General features: G+C 56.1%; 1 protein-coding gene across 9 annotated transcripts in view; it reads left to right on the top strand.

Annotated features, from left to right (window-relative positions):
• The window catches only part of Smarca4 (SWI/SNF related, matrix associated, actin dependent regulator of chromatin, subfamily a, member 4), a 99,396-nt gene that overhangs the window by 61,043 nt on the left and 23,561 nt on the right, over positions 1-14,792 (top strand). For all 9 annotated transcript variants that reach the window (XM_023717122.1, XM_004632860.2, XM_023717126.1 and 6 more), the window contains exons 14-20: positions 1,539-1,660; positions 2,990-3,140; positions 4,367-4,530; positions 10,025-10,091; positions 11,003-11,113; positions 12,472-12,714; positions 14,348-14,461. In XM_023717122.1, the coding sequence (XP_023572890.1) occupies positions 1,539-1,660; positions 2,990-3,140; positions 4,367-4,530; positions 10,025-10,091; positions 11,003-11,113; positions 12,472-12,714; positions 14,348-14,461 (972 nt within the window). The remainder of the gene's footprint in view (positions 1-1,538; positions 1,661-2,989; positions 3,141-4,366; positions 4,531-10,024; positions 10,092-11,002; positions 11,114-12,471; positions 12,715-14,347; positions 14,462-14,792) is intronic.

Genomic DNA, 14,792 nt, shown 5'->3' with positions numbered 1-14,792 from the left:
CGGGGATTGAACCCAGGCCCTTGTGCTTGCCAGCGAAGCGCTTATTCCACTGAGCCATCTCGCTGGCCCAGTTTTTCTACTTTTTTAAAAGCCTGGCCCTGACAGCAGGCTGTGTCTCTTGGTGACCTGACTGGGCTGCACGTCCCAGGTGGGGGCCCCGGCCGGCCCTTTGGCCAGTGCTTTCCGCAGGCAGTGGCGTTTCCCTCCTGCACACAGAGCTTCTCCTCTGCAGGACCTGGCCTGCCTGGCCGCCCAGCAGCGTCCCGTTTTCTCCCCCATAGCTAGCTGCTTCTCAGAAATGAATGCTGCTCAGAGCAGGGCTGCTTCTGGTTGACTCTTGGAGCTCAGGGTGGTGGGTTTTGTCAGTTGTGTTCCGCTTTCCCATTAACGTCCTCTCCTGGATGTAGCCAGTGATCTGATCCCTGTTCTGGCTCCAGAGAGCTCCACAGTGACGATGCTTTGCCCCAGGTGTTGGCTTTCTTTCTGTTCACTCTAATTACCTGCAACATAATTTTGCAGACTCCAGAGAAAATCCTACTGGACTTTGATGGGAATAACCTTACAGATTAATTAAAGATAACATTTTTAAAGCGAAGTAACAGTTCCATTGTAGCTAAGGAGCATGGTCTACTGCAGTACTGCGCAGCTTACACAAGTATACAAGAGGGGCTTACTGCCAGAAGTGGATTTCTGTGGACCATATCCATGTCACGTAGAGCTGCGGGCCTTGCTTTGTGAGTGCAGGAAAGCTCTTTAAAGAAACACAGGGGCTGGAGAGATGGCTCAGTGGTCTAAAGCACCTACTTGGAACAAGCTTGGCAAAGCACAGGGACCGCGGTTCAATCCCCCAGCACCACATGCCAGCCCACCCCACCCCCTGGTGGGCTGAGCTGGCCACACACACACACACACACACACACACACACACACACACACAATAAATGTTAAAATAAAAAAAAGAAAGAAAGAAACACAGACTGGTTCTTGAGTTTTCAGAACACCTGTTAGTAAACTCAAGTGCCTGTTATCTCAGCAGTAGTTAGTATCTCAGACATTTGAGCTATGCCTGGAAAGTTAGGAGCAATATATATTGAAATTTGGTTACAAAATACCTAGGGAGTCCAAGAGAATCGGCTAAAAAGCTGCTAGATCATTTGGGCCACATGTATTGTATTTTTCATTTTGAGAGGGGCTCACTAGGCTGCCCAGGCTGCACTTGGACTTAGTCCTCCTGCGGAATGAGAGGCGTGCCCACCACACGACTGTTCAGGTTACCTTTGTATCTTTAGAGTCTATTATTTGATGGGGTGGGGAGTACAGGGTCCCCTTCTAACAGCAAGGAGGAGCAAAGCTACCCTGAGGTGACCCTTAAAAAATACACACAATCAGGAAAATAATTTACTGAGGAGTTCAAGTGCAGCTGAGCAGCAGGACGCCTGTAGGAGGGCATAAGAACACCGCTGGCCCCAAATTGTATCCTCCCCTGGGTTACTGGCTCTGTGAATGGAACAGGAGTGACTTGGGCTCTGCTCCCACAGGAGGAGGAAGAGGAGCAGCCACAGCCAGCGCAGCCCCCCTCTCTGCCTGTGGAGGAGAAGAAGAAGATCCCAGACCCGGACAGCGACGATGTCTCCGAGGTGGATGCACGGCACATCATTGAGTAAGGGTCCCCGCACCCTCCACTGCCCAGTTCTGCCCCTCCTGGTACCGCAGACACATTCTGCCCATTTCAGCGATCGCTCGAGAGACCTAATGTAGGCAGGTGTCGCTGTAGGTCCATAGGGTACAGTGAGCTGACAGGAAGCCACCTCCTGCCCCTTCCTCCCCAGAGGAAGTGCCGCCCCAGAGAGGCCTGCTGCCGCCACAGGCAGGGCATGTGTCTTTCTCTTCCCCTTGGCACGCATGTATGTGGGCGCTCTGGTGTGTGCCTCTGTCTTGTCTCTAATGCAATCCGGCATGCAAAGCTCGTGAACTCTCTCATTTTTGTCACCTGTTCCCACGGTGGGCACCAGCCTCTGCTTTTCAACATACTGGGGATTGAACCCATGGGTGTTCTGGGCCATGTGTATTTTTTTTTATTTTGAGCCAGGGGCTCACTAGGTTGCCCAGACTGGACTTGAACTTGGTAGTCCTTCTGCCTCCTAGCTGGGGTTACAGGCGTGACCACCACGCCAGTGTTTAGGTTACTTACATTTTGTTCTTGTGAGGACAATTAGTTGCAGAAGTGTACCGATTCCGTCACTAACTGTGACGAGCTGATGGATGGTTACAGGAAGTAGAGGCTGGGCTCCTCAACGTGCAGACAGCGTGAAGGCACCTCTAGAACAGACACAGAATACACCTTGTGCATCCTGCATCTGAAACTCCCAAGTCAGAAGTGCTGCAGTTCAAAACATGGCAGGCTTAAGTGTGTTTCAGAGTTTGGATTTTCAGATTAAGAGTACTGACCTGGTAAAGTCTTTCTCTGAAGATATTCCAAACCCTGTAAAACTCCCAGATCTCAGGTCCTTCTGCTCCCTCAGCTCAGTTAAGGAAAGCCCACCTTATACCAACCTGTGAGGAAACGCAGAGCCCCCGTGAAGGCTTGGGAGGAGCATAAAGTGTGAACGTGCAGAGTAGGGGAAGTGACGGAGCTAGAGCGTGTGTAGCTGACGCACTGACTGCGGGGCTTTAAGTCACTCTATAGATGAGCAGAGTTGAGGTGGGATCCCTAAGTCACCAACGTAAACATGCTTTTGGTTTTGTGTAATGTTGTTTGGGTTCATGTTTCCCGTGGAGCTTGGGGCCTCTGCAGGATGGCCTCTGGAGGTGGCCAGAGACTCTCAGCCCCAGGAGTGCAGGCTGTGGTTCTTCTGGGGTCCACATGCACACCTGTGCCTGGCCCTGGACCGTTGGCTGCACTGTCCTGTGTCCGTCTCACAGCCCCAGCCACGGGTGCAGAGGGCCACCTTCCAGAGCTGTCCTCACACGCCATTTCGTCTTGCTGCAGGAATGCCAAGCAAGATGTTGACGATGAGTATGGTGTGTCACAGGCTCTTGCTCGTGGCCTGCAGTCCTACTATGCTGTGGCCCATGCCGTCACCGAGAGGGTAGATAAGCAGTCAGCGCTCATGGTCAACGGTGTCCTCAAGCAGTACCAGGTATGACGGGCAGGGGCAGTCCTGGCCTTCGGAGAGGCCTCTACAGAGGTGCTTGGGGACAGGGTGGCCGTTGTCCTTCAGCTGGAGTTTACTCTCTGTCTGGAGCTGCAGTTTCCTGTGAAGCCAACTCGGGCTGTTAGGTTAGTGTGAGAACCCAAGCTATAGTCCACTCCGTGGCAAGCCGTGTGCGCTGAGGCCCTGTGCATGCCGTTGAGATGTCTGTCCTGTGCACAGGGGCCCAGGCCTCCAGTTTATGTTGGTGACAGGGACCCAGGCACAGCAGTTGTGCAGAGCCACTCAGGGCTGGAGTGGCCACACCAAAACCCAACCATGTTCAGTCCTTGTTGCCAGAACTGTGTGCAGGTAGAGAGAGAAGTCAGGAGTGCAGAGTCAGAGCTGGTGGCCCTGGCGACAGCCCTTTCTCCATGGAACGAGCAAGCAGAGCAGCCCTCCCGCAGGTGCTCTGGGAGGGGTAGGGAGGCACGCTCTGGTTCTGCTCCTATGACTCAGGACCTGGCCTGGAACCATCAGGAAGCTGAGGAGCTTACAGGAAGCACTTCCCTGTCACAGGGCTCGGTGTCCCAGAAGGCTCCTGGCCTCGCACCAGCCAGAGGATGCGTCTCATAATGTGCCCCTGTGACCTCTTTTCCCTGCTTCCCATAAGGGAGCTCCCAGTAGGCAGGCAGGTCCCTGGATAGTGGCAGTCTGCCTAGGCCCTCGAGTCAGCTCATTCCTTAACTTGCTGGGAAGATTCCCTGCATTCCCCTGGAGCATTTCTTCAGTGCAGAAACTATCTTCCCCTGGAGCCGGTGTCCGGAAAGCTCCCAGGCTGAGGCCCGAGTGAGTGTAGAAGTGACACTGAGGCTTCCAGGCTTGTTGTGCCACATGATGGTCGCTCCCTCTGAGGCCCTCATGGTGGTCCAGAGTCCACATGTCACTTGGCATTGACAGTTTTCTCCAGATGCTGGGCAGTGTCTGGCAGGGACAGACAGGCATGAGAGTTACAAGTGAATTGTTCAAGTATATATCAGAAGATAAAATAAATTGGGCGATGTTGGTGATCGAGCCCAGGGCCTGGCACACTGGAGCCTGAGGACAGGCATGTGTGCCGGTGCAGCACAGGAGCACGCTGCCGTGGGTTGTAGGTCTCGTGCAGGACTGAGTCTGGTGATGCCTCTGAGTCCGAGGGGAGCCTCTGTCGTGCACAGCCGTCTCTGTCCCTGCAGATCAAGGGCTTGGAGTGGCTGGTGTCCCTGTACAACAACAACCTGAATGGCATCCTGGCCGACGAGATGGGCCTGGGCAAGACCATCCAGACCATTGCGCTCATCACGTACCTCATGGAGCACAAGCGCATCAATGGGCCCTTCCTCATCATCGTGCCTCTCTCGTGAGTGTGGCCTGTGGCCGGGAGGCGGGCAGGGCTCTTCCGCTGGTGCCAGCAGCCCGAGTCTGCAGCAGCCCCGTGTCTACCGACCTGGGCCGCAGGCCTATCTCTGAGGGCTGGTCTCCACATCACAAGTTGACACCCATATGGGTTCAGGGCCAGTTTATGAATGGAGGTGGCGGAACACAGGGGGGCTCCTGGGATACTGCGCCTGGTCTTGGGTAAATGGGAGGTCAGCTTTGGCAGGATGTCTTGGTCCCTTTGTGGCCCTCTACCAGGTGGCTCTGCACAGGGTTGCTTGTGACAGCCTCTCACAGGAAGTGAGGGTAAGGCTGTATAAGACTCTGCAGAGCAAACACTTGTCACCAGAGTGTCCCGCTGGGGCTGCAGCAGCCTAGAGCCTGCTGGCCATCCTGTCCTCCCTCTGTGTTGTTTAGTACCCTGCCCTGTCCAGAAACCCAGGGATACCAGGCCCTAGGGCTCAGCCCCTTTAATCCCGGGACATGCTCAGCCAGGGCAACTGCTGCCTTGGCAGTCCCCACATCTTCTTTGTCCTTCTCGAGTTTGAGATGCTGAGACTCATGAGGCTCCAGGAAAGGTGTCTCTCCATAGGTTTGTCCAGTGCAGTCCCAGGGGTGAGGCTGTGCCCCACTCAGTACATCTCAGCTGGAAGCACGCAGCACTGAGACGCTGCAGTCTCAAGGGCAGCTGGCTGTGCTCTTAGTCCTGAGGTGCCTGTCGGCTTCCTTAGTTACCCACCAGCTTTTCTGTGTACTTACTGAGCATCTAGTAGGGGCACTCAGACTCCCGACATCGCCTCCTTCCTCCAGTATTTTGCAGCCACTAGCATTCCTCTGGCCTGGAAGGATCGTTAGAGGGAGTTGCAGGCGTGGCTGTGCGTTTCCATATTCCTGCTATGCGTTCTTTGGTTTCCCCAGGTCAGGAGTGCCATCCCTTACCCATTTTTGTACTTAGAGAAGTCTGTACAGGGTCATGGACACTGTCCTCCCCCCACCCCCCACTGAGTCTTCATTTCTGTTTGCTGGGACAAAATACCCAACACCCACAAGTTAAATGGGGAAAAGGTTATTTCTGCTCACCGTTTGTAGAGATTGCAGTCCGTGGTCAGCTGGTTGCAGAGCAGCGTGGCAGAGGAGAAGCAGTCCCTGGCAGGGCAGGCAGGAGGCAGCAAGCCTGCCTTCTTTCTCCCTCCTGTTATCCTGCCCAGGCTGCCAGCCTTGGTGCACTACCGTGCACATCCAGGGTGGGGCTGCCCTCTTCAGCAAGCCCAAGCCCCATGGCAGCACCGAGCCATCTGTCCTCACATGCGTGTGAAGCAGCCACCTCCTGAAGGACACCTAGGCGTGAGCAGTAGCAGATTGCACCGGGGCTGGCACTGAGCTATGTCCCCAGCTCTTCTTGTATATTTTGTTTTGAGATAGGCAAGCCCTCATCCTGTTGCCGAACTGAACCTGTAGTCCTCCTACCTTAGCCTTAGAATGCCAGTGACAGCTGTGTGCCACTGTTCCCAGCTTCATGTATTTGTCTGTCATCCTGCGTGTGACCTGGGAAGCCCTTCAGGCTGATTTCAGGGTCCGTGTGATGTGAGCCAGTCTTTTTGCTATGGTGATGGTTGGCAGCATTTGCACAGACACTGAAAAGCTACGTGGATGGCCCGGAGTTCTGTGTCCCTGTCACCTGACTTCCCCTGGCCTTGGTCACATGTCACATTCCTGTGGTACAGTTTCTACAAATGTGAAGCCACCTGTGGCCCCTTACTACTTGCTGAACTTGCTGTGCACTCATAGCCTTCCCTGATGTCCATTTCCTATGCCTGCATCCAAGGCCTGTGCAGCCCGCAGGTCGCCCAGTGCTCTGGCCTGCCATAGTTTTATTTATTAATTAGGTTATTTCTTTTTTTTTTTTTTTTAATTTTTTTTGTGTGTGTGTGTGTGTGTGTGTGTGTGTGTGTGTGTGTGGCCAGCTCAGCCCACCAGGGGGCGGGGCTGGCTGGCATGTGGTGCTGGAGGATTGAACCATGGTCCCTGTGCTTTGCTAAGCTTGTTCTTTTTTTTTTTTCTTTTCTTTTTTTTTTTTGGCGGAACCGGGGATTGAACTCAGGCTCTTGTGCTTGCCAGGGAAGCACTTATTCCACTGAGCCATCTCCCCGGCTCCATGCTAAGCTTGTTCTAAGTAGGTGCTTTAGACCACTGAGCCATCTCACCAGCCCCCTAGGTTATTTCTTTGTGATACTGGAGATTGAACCCAGTGACCTGTGCACACTGGGCAAGTGATCTGCCACTAAGCTACATCCCAGATCTTTCTTAATTTTTATTTTGAGATAAACACCCACTAAGTGCCCCAGCCTGACTTTGAGCAGGTAATTCTTCTGCCTCAGCCTCCCAGAATGCTGGGACTGTGGAATTACTGACCTTGACGTTTGTCTCTGTTGTTTTTAGGCTGGGGATGGAAGGCAGATCCGTGCTGTCTGGTGTGTGTGCCGCAGTCTGCACTTCCTGCTAGGGGAGGGGCTGTGAGGTCTTTCCAGGGCTCCCTCCTGCTGTTGCCTTGACTAGGCAGCCTAGGCAGCGTAGTTGTAGGCTTTTGGCAGAGGACCACAGCAGTGAAGTCCTTCCGGTTGCACCCTTGCCAGGGGACTTGCCCTCAGCCATCAGCCTGCCTTACTGCTGCGGCTGCTGCTCCTGTCCCGCGTGCCTTCTTCAGTGGCTCACTGTGTGTGAGTTTGCTTTTTCATCTGGCCCCCGTACTGTGCTCTGGGGAAGGAGCTCTGCCCAGCCCCACACGCGGCCAGGAGCACAGCCCACTCCCCTGCTACTGACGGCTGTCATCTGTGTGGGTCAGGACTTGTAGATACTTATTTGTGCTTGTCTGGCCCGGCTTATTTCCTTTTATTTTTCCAGTCTAGCTTTGGCCCCTGGGAGCTGTCTGATTTGTCCCTCTGGCAGGCCCTATCTTCCAGGACTTTCGAGACTTCTTTTTGGCCCTAGGGGATGCCCCAGCCCCGGACTCACTTTGTTCTCCAAATAGCCCTGGTTTCCCTCCTCCAGAGGATGGAGTTAGAAGCCACTGGTGGGCCAGGTAGTCGGTCTCCCAGGGAAGCTGGCCCAAGAGGCTGAAGAGGAGGTGGGCAGGGGAACCCTGCTCCCCCACGAATCAGAGTGAATGGGCGGGGCTTGCTGAAAGTTGAAGGCTGCCCTGAACCAGCCTGGCCAGGGTGAGCTGTGGTCTCGGGACACAGGCAAGGGCTTGGTGAGCCTTCAGGCTTCCAGCCTTTCTTGTAGTCTCCATGTGTTAGAAGTTTGACAGATGAAAACTACAGAGAGCTAATATTGAAGAAGAAAGTACGTCCCCTGGAGGGAAACCAGTTAATGAGAGAAAGAACGTGCTCAGATGGCCTAAATTGAGCTTGCCTCCCACAGCAGACTGAATGTGAGGGTCTTAGTCGGGGCTTATTTGTGACACTCCTGGGCACCTGCGACTGGCTTCTCCCCAAGGGGAGGAGGTCCACTTAGCTGGCTCTGGGCAGCTTGCTGGGCAGCACGTCCAGGGCACCGTGCTAACCACAGGCACTACATGCGGTCCTGCAGCCCTACAGCTTGCACCACTTTCTCTTGCTGCTGTGGGCGCCCTCATAGCTTTGTGGCCTTCATGAAGCTCTGTGCTTTTGGTGATGTTTACAGCTTTCATTTTAAAGTGAATTGAATAATGATGGACCGGCCAAATAGCTCAGTGGCTTAAAGCAGGCGCAGGGGGTGGGGGCTTGATTCCCTGGGCCTGCCATGCTGGCCCTGCCCCTGGGGTGCGCTGAGACCCCAGTTGAGACTGGGCGTGGTGGTGCATGACTATAATCCCAGCTCTTGGACGCCTGTAAACAGGCAGATCACTACAAATCCTATCTAGTAGTGAGACCCTGAACACCCTGTAGACCCTTCCCTAAAATACAAAAAATAAATAAATAAAAATGATTATACTCATTTAACAAAAACACCTCAGGCCAGGCAGGCTGCCGCACGTTGGGGTGTTCCTGCTCCAGGCCCTTGGCGAGGCCAGCCTGGGAGGCATGCATCCTGTGCACACACAGCTCCAAAGTGGAGCCCTAGCCTCATCTCAGGCTCCAGGCGGGCCATGCACCAGGCTTCCTGGAACTCTGATGTTAGTGTCCCGTGGCCCTGCCCTGCCAGAGCGAGTGCTCAGGGCTGCTGGCTCCCACATGAAGCCCTGAATACCTCCTTGCCCGCTGACCTTACCTCTTTCCCCGATGGCCCCAGGCAGGTGGCCGCTCTGTACTTAATCTCCTCCCCCAGGGCTGCCCCAGCCCCCCACTCTGTGCCATGAGTTCCCTCCCTGCCCTGTCTCCTCCACCCCCTCAAGACCCCAGCCCTTCTTCCCCTACTGCAGTTTGGCCCTCGCTTGGCTGCCACTGCTTTCTGCAGTGGAAGTAGGATCCCAGCAACTAAACCAGGGAGTCCTCTCTGGTCGTCAGGAGGGGGAAGCACAGGGTCAGGCCTTGGGCAGGTTCCCAGCTGCAGGAGACTGCCCGGGACACAGCTCCTTCAGTCTGTTACTCACCTTTAGCTGGTACCTCCTGCCCAAGGCCTCTGCCTTGTGCTTGCACGGTGGCTGTGCTGCCCCTGTCACCATCTGAGTTCTCAGGGTGATGAGTAGGGCGGAGGCGGCAGTCGTACTTGCAGCTATGGGCACCCTCTTCATCCTTCCTCCCTCTGTTCACCACAGTCTGTTCTGTCTCACGTACTGGGACTGTGCCTGCCCTGTTGACCATAGCTGTGGGGGCCCTGAACGTGTGGGTTTAAGGTGGGCTCGGCCCCGCCCTCCATCACACTGCTTGGAGGGGAGAGCCCAGGATCTCTCTGGAATCCTGGCTTTGAATCCCAGTGGGCCCTGTGCCCAGCCCCACTCAGAAGCTCCTGAACTTGGCCTCATTGTTGGCTGATACTCTGCTGAAGGTCCCTGCCCTCATGTCCCGTGAATGCCAGGTCCCTTGCCTTATCCCCAGGTGCAGCTGGTCTCATCTGCTGACCACCGTCATGCCACCTCTTACTGCTTACTCCAACTCCAGGGCTACCAGCATCTCTTCCAAGGTGGCAGGAAGAGGCAGGGGTACGTGGCACAGTCCCTAGCACAGTGCTGAGCCTGGTACCTGGAGGCCTGGCCTTTCTCCTGGCAGCAGGTGCACGTCTATCATCATAATTGTCATTACAGTTACCATCCCTCATACATTCTCTGAAGGGTGTGTGCCCCACAGCAGGCACACAGCACTGGTCACCAGGCCCCGTTCTTGGCCCCCCAAGACCATCCAGCTCCTACCCACGCAGTAGCCACTGCTGTCCTGTTGCCATCTTCAGCGTCCCTGTCCTCTGCCTTGATCACCTTTCCTTCCTGCCCTGCTGCCTCCCTCTGAGGGCCACAATCCCATGGAGTAGAGTGGAGCCTGATTGTCCCTTCCTTGTCCCTTCAGGACTCTGTCAAACTGGGCATACGAATTTGACAAATGGGCCCCCTCCGTGGTGAAGGTGTCCTACAAGGTACGTCGGGTGGAGGCTGGAGAGCAAGGAGGGCACGTCCGAGTGGGCGCTTGTGTTTTCTCTTGGGTGGATGCACGAGTCGTGAGTGAATGGAGCGTGGGGTTTAATTTGGGGCAAAGGCACTTACTTTAAAGAAGGAAGCTGGAGATTCAGGCTGCAGAATATGGTTTTGAGGCATCATCTATTGAACTACATAGCAAATACCGATGCCTTCAGTGGAGGGTTTTGTCATCTACCCTGAGCTTTGGTTTAAACTCAGGGTGTACAGGACTTGTGTCACAGTGGGCTGCTCAGTGACAGGACATACGCAGTCCCCTGGGCCTTGAGCCAGGCCTGCTTTAAGCACTACCCCAAGATCTCTTCATGTTCTCACCTCTGTCCTGGGAAGCAGGGCCTAGAGTGTATGTGGGGAAACTGAGGCAGAGTGGCAGTACCTGGTGTGCCCCTTGTAGTAGGATCCTCAGTTGTGGGCTCTCCAGCCTGTGGGGTGACAAAGTAGGGTCTGGCAGCACAGCATGCTGGGGGGCAGGGGGTGGCCAGGCGGGGCAGGAGTGCAGGCAGTTTGTTCTCTAGGCCAGAGCTGGGGGCCCAGTCGCACAGGCCAGGGATCAGGAATGGGAGGGGCGGGCAGTGGGCCTGTTGGGGTGGGGCCTGGAGTGATCTTCATTGCTGTCACCTGGCAAGGACAGCCAGTTGGCCACGAGGCAGGTGGCCCAGGGACCCCATATTCCCCTCTGCTGTCCCTGCTGTATGTGCTGCGCGCCTTTTGGTCAGAGCCTGGCTGACCCAACCACCTCTGGCACATCTGCGTGCTCCCTGGTCAGGGCTGCTATCTCTGGCCAGCTTCTGGCACCTCTTGCCTGTCCTTGTCACCTGGCCCCAGGAAGCTGAGCTGCATCCTTTCCCCACAGGGCTCTCCAGCAGCAAGGCGGGCTTTCGTCCCCCAGCTCCGCAGTGGCAAGTTCAACGTCTTACTGACGACCTACGAGTACATCATCAAGGACAAGCACATCCTCGCCAAGGTAGTATGGCTGGGACTGCCATCCTGCCACCTGCTTGTCACACTGCCTGTCTGCTCAGGAGCCCTACAGGGCTTTTTTAGGCCTGCCCAGGATGGGGTCAGAGAGCTGGCACACACTGGTTCCTCCAGGGCTTTTCTGAGTGTCTCAGCTGTGCCCGAGGGTCTGGCCCCTGGTGGCACTGGCTTCCTTTCCCTGGAGGCTGTGCCTCTCTGCCATGGTGTAACCAAGGGCCAAACACAAGGAGGGCATACCCTGGGATGGGGCATGGTGAGACCCATGCAGGCCTGGGGCAGGTACTACGGGTGCTGTGGCCCATGCGAAACATAGCCCTGGCCCAGCTCAGGGATTGCTCCTGCACCAGGGGCAGGCTGAGGATGCACAGGGCTTCCTGCCCACCAAGGGCCATTGGCTGTGTCCCACCAGCCCCCTGCATGGGGACAGTGGCTTTCTGTGTATGGGGTAGGGACAGGCAGCCAGTGAGATCCATCCCACAGGGGTCTGTCCCAGTGTGGTTCAGTGCCAGGCCTGCCCAGAGCAAGGCCCTGAGCACTATGCTTCCAGCAGGCCCCACGCATAGGTGCCACTCTCTATGGGCTTTGCGCCTCCTGGCACTACCATTCTCAGACCTGAGTGGGGCGGAAGCCAGCTCATCCCAGGCACTGGAAGACTGAGCCTGGATTTCTCGGGACTCCTGCCTGTAGTCACCTTGTGCCTGGCTGTGGGGCCAGCACCCGTGCTCCGAGCTCACATGGAAGCTGCCTTTAGGGCACCGCTTGGAGCAGGCTGCAGCTCGGTAGTGTGCGCCTGTGTTGGTGTGTGTGGCCCTGGGTCCCCTGTCTCGAACTCCACACATTCCCATGCAGCCCCGCCCCCCCACATCCATTCTGCCAGGGTGCACTGGCTGGCACCTATGATACCAGCGCTGGAGGAGCTGAGGCAGAAAGACTGCAAGGCCTGTGTAGATTAGTGAGGCCCTGTCTCAGAAGCAAAATAAGTTACAAAAATCACAGGACAGCCCGCTCAGATAAGGACCTGTCATAGCCTGTTGCCCCAAGACCCACTGTGGAGGGACCTACAGTCAGTGAGAGGTGTCTGCTGGGCTGGCCTATGCTCACGTCAGCGTCTTTACTTCCTGACAAGCAGGGCGCTCTCCTGCAGCTTGGCTCTTCCCGAGGTGTGTCACAGCCTGACCTGTGTGTCCGCACCTATGCACTGCAGTCACTTGGACTGTGACTCGGAGGCCTACAGTGCTGCTGTCCACCGCAGCGCGCCCTCCTGGAGCCTGTGGGCTCCTATGGCTGCTCGCTTGTGTTGCGTGGCAGCCCCGCCCCTGACCCTCATCCCACTGTCACCCACAGATCCGCTGGAAATACATGATCGTGGATGAGGGCCACCGTATGAAAAACCACCACTGCAAGCTGACGCAGGTGCTCAACACGCACTATGTGGCCCCGCGGCGCCTGCTGCTTACGGGCACACCGCTGCAGAACAAGCTGCCTGAGCTCTGGGCCCTGCTCAACTTCCTGCTACCCACCATCTTCAAGAGCTGCAGCACCTTCGAGCAGTGGTTCAATGCGCCCTTCGCCATGACCGGGGAGAAGGTGGGTGTGCCTGGCAGGTAGTGCGTCTCCGCAGTGACAGGAGGGACTATGTGGCATGCAGGGGTCAGTGTCCCTGCTGCCATGCTGTGGAGCAGCCCTGGCCTGAGGGGCAAGGACCAGAGGTGGCCCTGGCCCAGTGTTCTACCGCCGGGAAGGGAAAGCTGGGGATGCAAGCATGAGGACCTGGCAGGTGTGACTAGGGGTTCCCTGGCCTGTGCTCCAGCATGGGCCACTGTAAGCGAGGGGCCTTGCACTGTCAAGCATATGAAGGGTACAGTGGCTGTGTCCCATGGGTCCAGAAGGTCTCAAGCAGGAAGCCATAGTCAGGTTCCGTGTCTTGTTCTTCTCTAAGGCTGCTGTGGCCACCTTGTATGTGGTACCCTTTGTGGCTCTGTTGGCTTGTAGGCCACACCACCTCAGCATCTGTGAGGGCCAGGTCTTCATGGCCAGTGGTCCCCAAGCCAGCTCCAAACACCACACCTGCAGCAGCCCCCAGTGCTGGGCCGAGAGAGGTGTGGAGAGCGAGCTGGGGAGATAGCTCAGCAGCATCAGTGCCTGCCTGGCACATGCAAGGTCCAGAGTTTAATCCTTGGTACTGCAGAAAAATTAAAAAAATTGTTTAAGAAAGGGTGTGGAGAAAGGTAATTGTCCTGTGAAGAGGCCTGAGCACACTGGCAGGGAGGGCCGCGGGGGAGGGCGACATCTGTGGCACAACATCCCACTGCCACCTCTCCTCAGCCTTCCCTCTGTGGAGGCCAGGGATCTGTGTGCCACTCCTGTGCCAGCCCACGCCCAAGCGCCACAGCTCCATTTCCACCCCAGGGGTGCCCGGGGCTGACAGAAAAGCTAGGCCTCCTGTGCTTTCTTTTCCTCCTCTACTTTTGGAGTACTGGGGAGGGAACCCCTACACTGAGTTACACCCTTACTCTTGTTATTTTCGAGCTGTTGAATTGTCCAGGCTGGGCTGGAACTTGGAATCCTCCTTCCTCAGCCTCCTAGTGTAGTCTGATCACAGGTGTGAGCCACTGTGCCTACCTTGCTTACCTTTATTTTTTTTAATATCATTTTTAAAATATATGTAAAAAATTATAAAAGATAAATAAAGGGGCTGGGGATATAGCTCAACAGCATAAGCACCTGCCTGGCAAACGCAAGGTCCCGAGTTCAGTGCCCAGCACCACAAATGTGTGTGTATATGTGTAGAAATAGGCTCAGCAGCACAGTGCCTGCCTGGGGAGTACAAGGTCCCGAGTTCAATTTCCGGCACTTTGCCTTAAGCACGGAGCGGTGCTCTGGGAGAGCAGTGTTGCTTCTACTCAGTCCCTTGCTGGCGACGAGGGTGGGGTGTGGGGAGGGTGTCCCAGTGACAGCTGCCCTCCCTGAGAGTCCCCATCCCAGCTGCATCCTGCGCTCAGCTCTGAGGCTGACTGGCTTTAGTGGGGTTCCCCAGGTTCCTGTCACCTCTGGCAAGGCCATGAGGTTGCTGTGTTGTGGGGGCAGCATCCAGAGTCCGGGGCCCTCGGGTCCGTGACCCCGCAGTCCCACAATTGGGGCACAGTGGCTCTTTGAGGAAGCATGAAGCAAGGTGGCCCCAGCAGCCCAGAGGTGACACTTCCTGTCTGTCTGGGGCCAGGTGGACCTGAATGAGGAGGAAACTATCCTTATCATCCGACGTCTCCATAAAGTGCTGCGGCCCTTCCTGCTTCGGAGGCTCAAGAAGGAAGTTGAGGCCCAACTGCCTGAGAAGGTAGGGGTGGAGGGAAGCTGCCAGGGAGCATTGTGTGGGCGGCGTCCCCGGGGTGCCTGCTGTTGGGTGACCGCCCTGAGTCCCAGTCTTGCCCCGTCCACACAGCGTAGGATAGTGACAGGACTCTTCTTTTCAGTGGCCAGGAGCCTAGCAGGAGGCCATGGGCTGCTTCCTCAATAAGGGGGGCTTTGCGGCCACCCCTGGGGGTTCCGGGCCAGTGCCTTCTGTACTCCCGAGTGTGGCTGAGTTGCATGTCTTGGCCAGAATCCCCCTTGCTCTATCCACCATGTCTTGCCTTGGCCCCGCCTGTAGGGTTCCTCCCAATCACCCT

Source organism: Octodon degus, unplaced genomic scaffold, assembly GCF_000260255.1.
Source record: "Octodon degus isolate 3935 unplaced genomic scaffold, OctDeg1.0 scaffold00050, whole genome shotgun sequence".
Lineage (NCBI taxonomy): Eukaryota > Metazoa > Chordata > Mammalia > Rodentia > Octodontidae > Octodon > Octodon degus.
The sequence above is the reverse complement of the archived record's forward strand: the minus strand, read 5'-3'. Positions and strand labels throughout refer to the sequence as shown.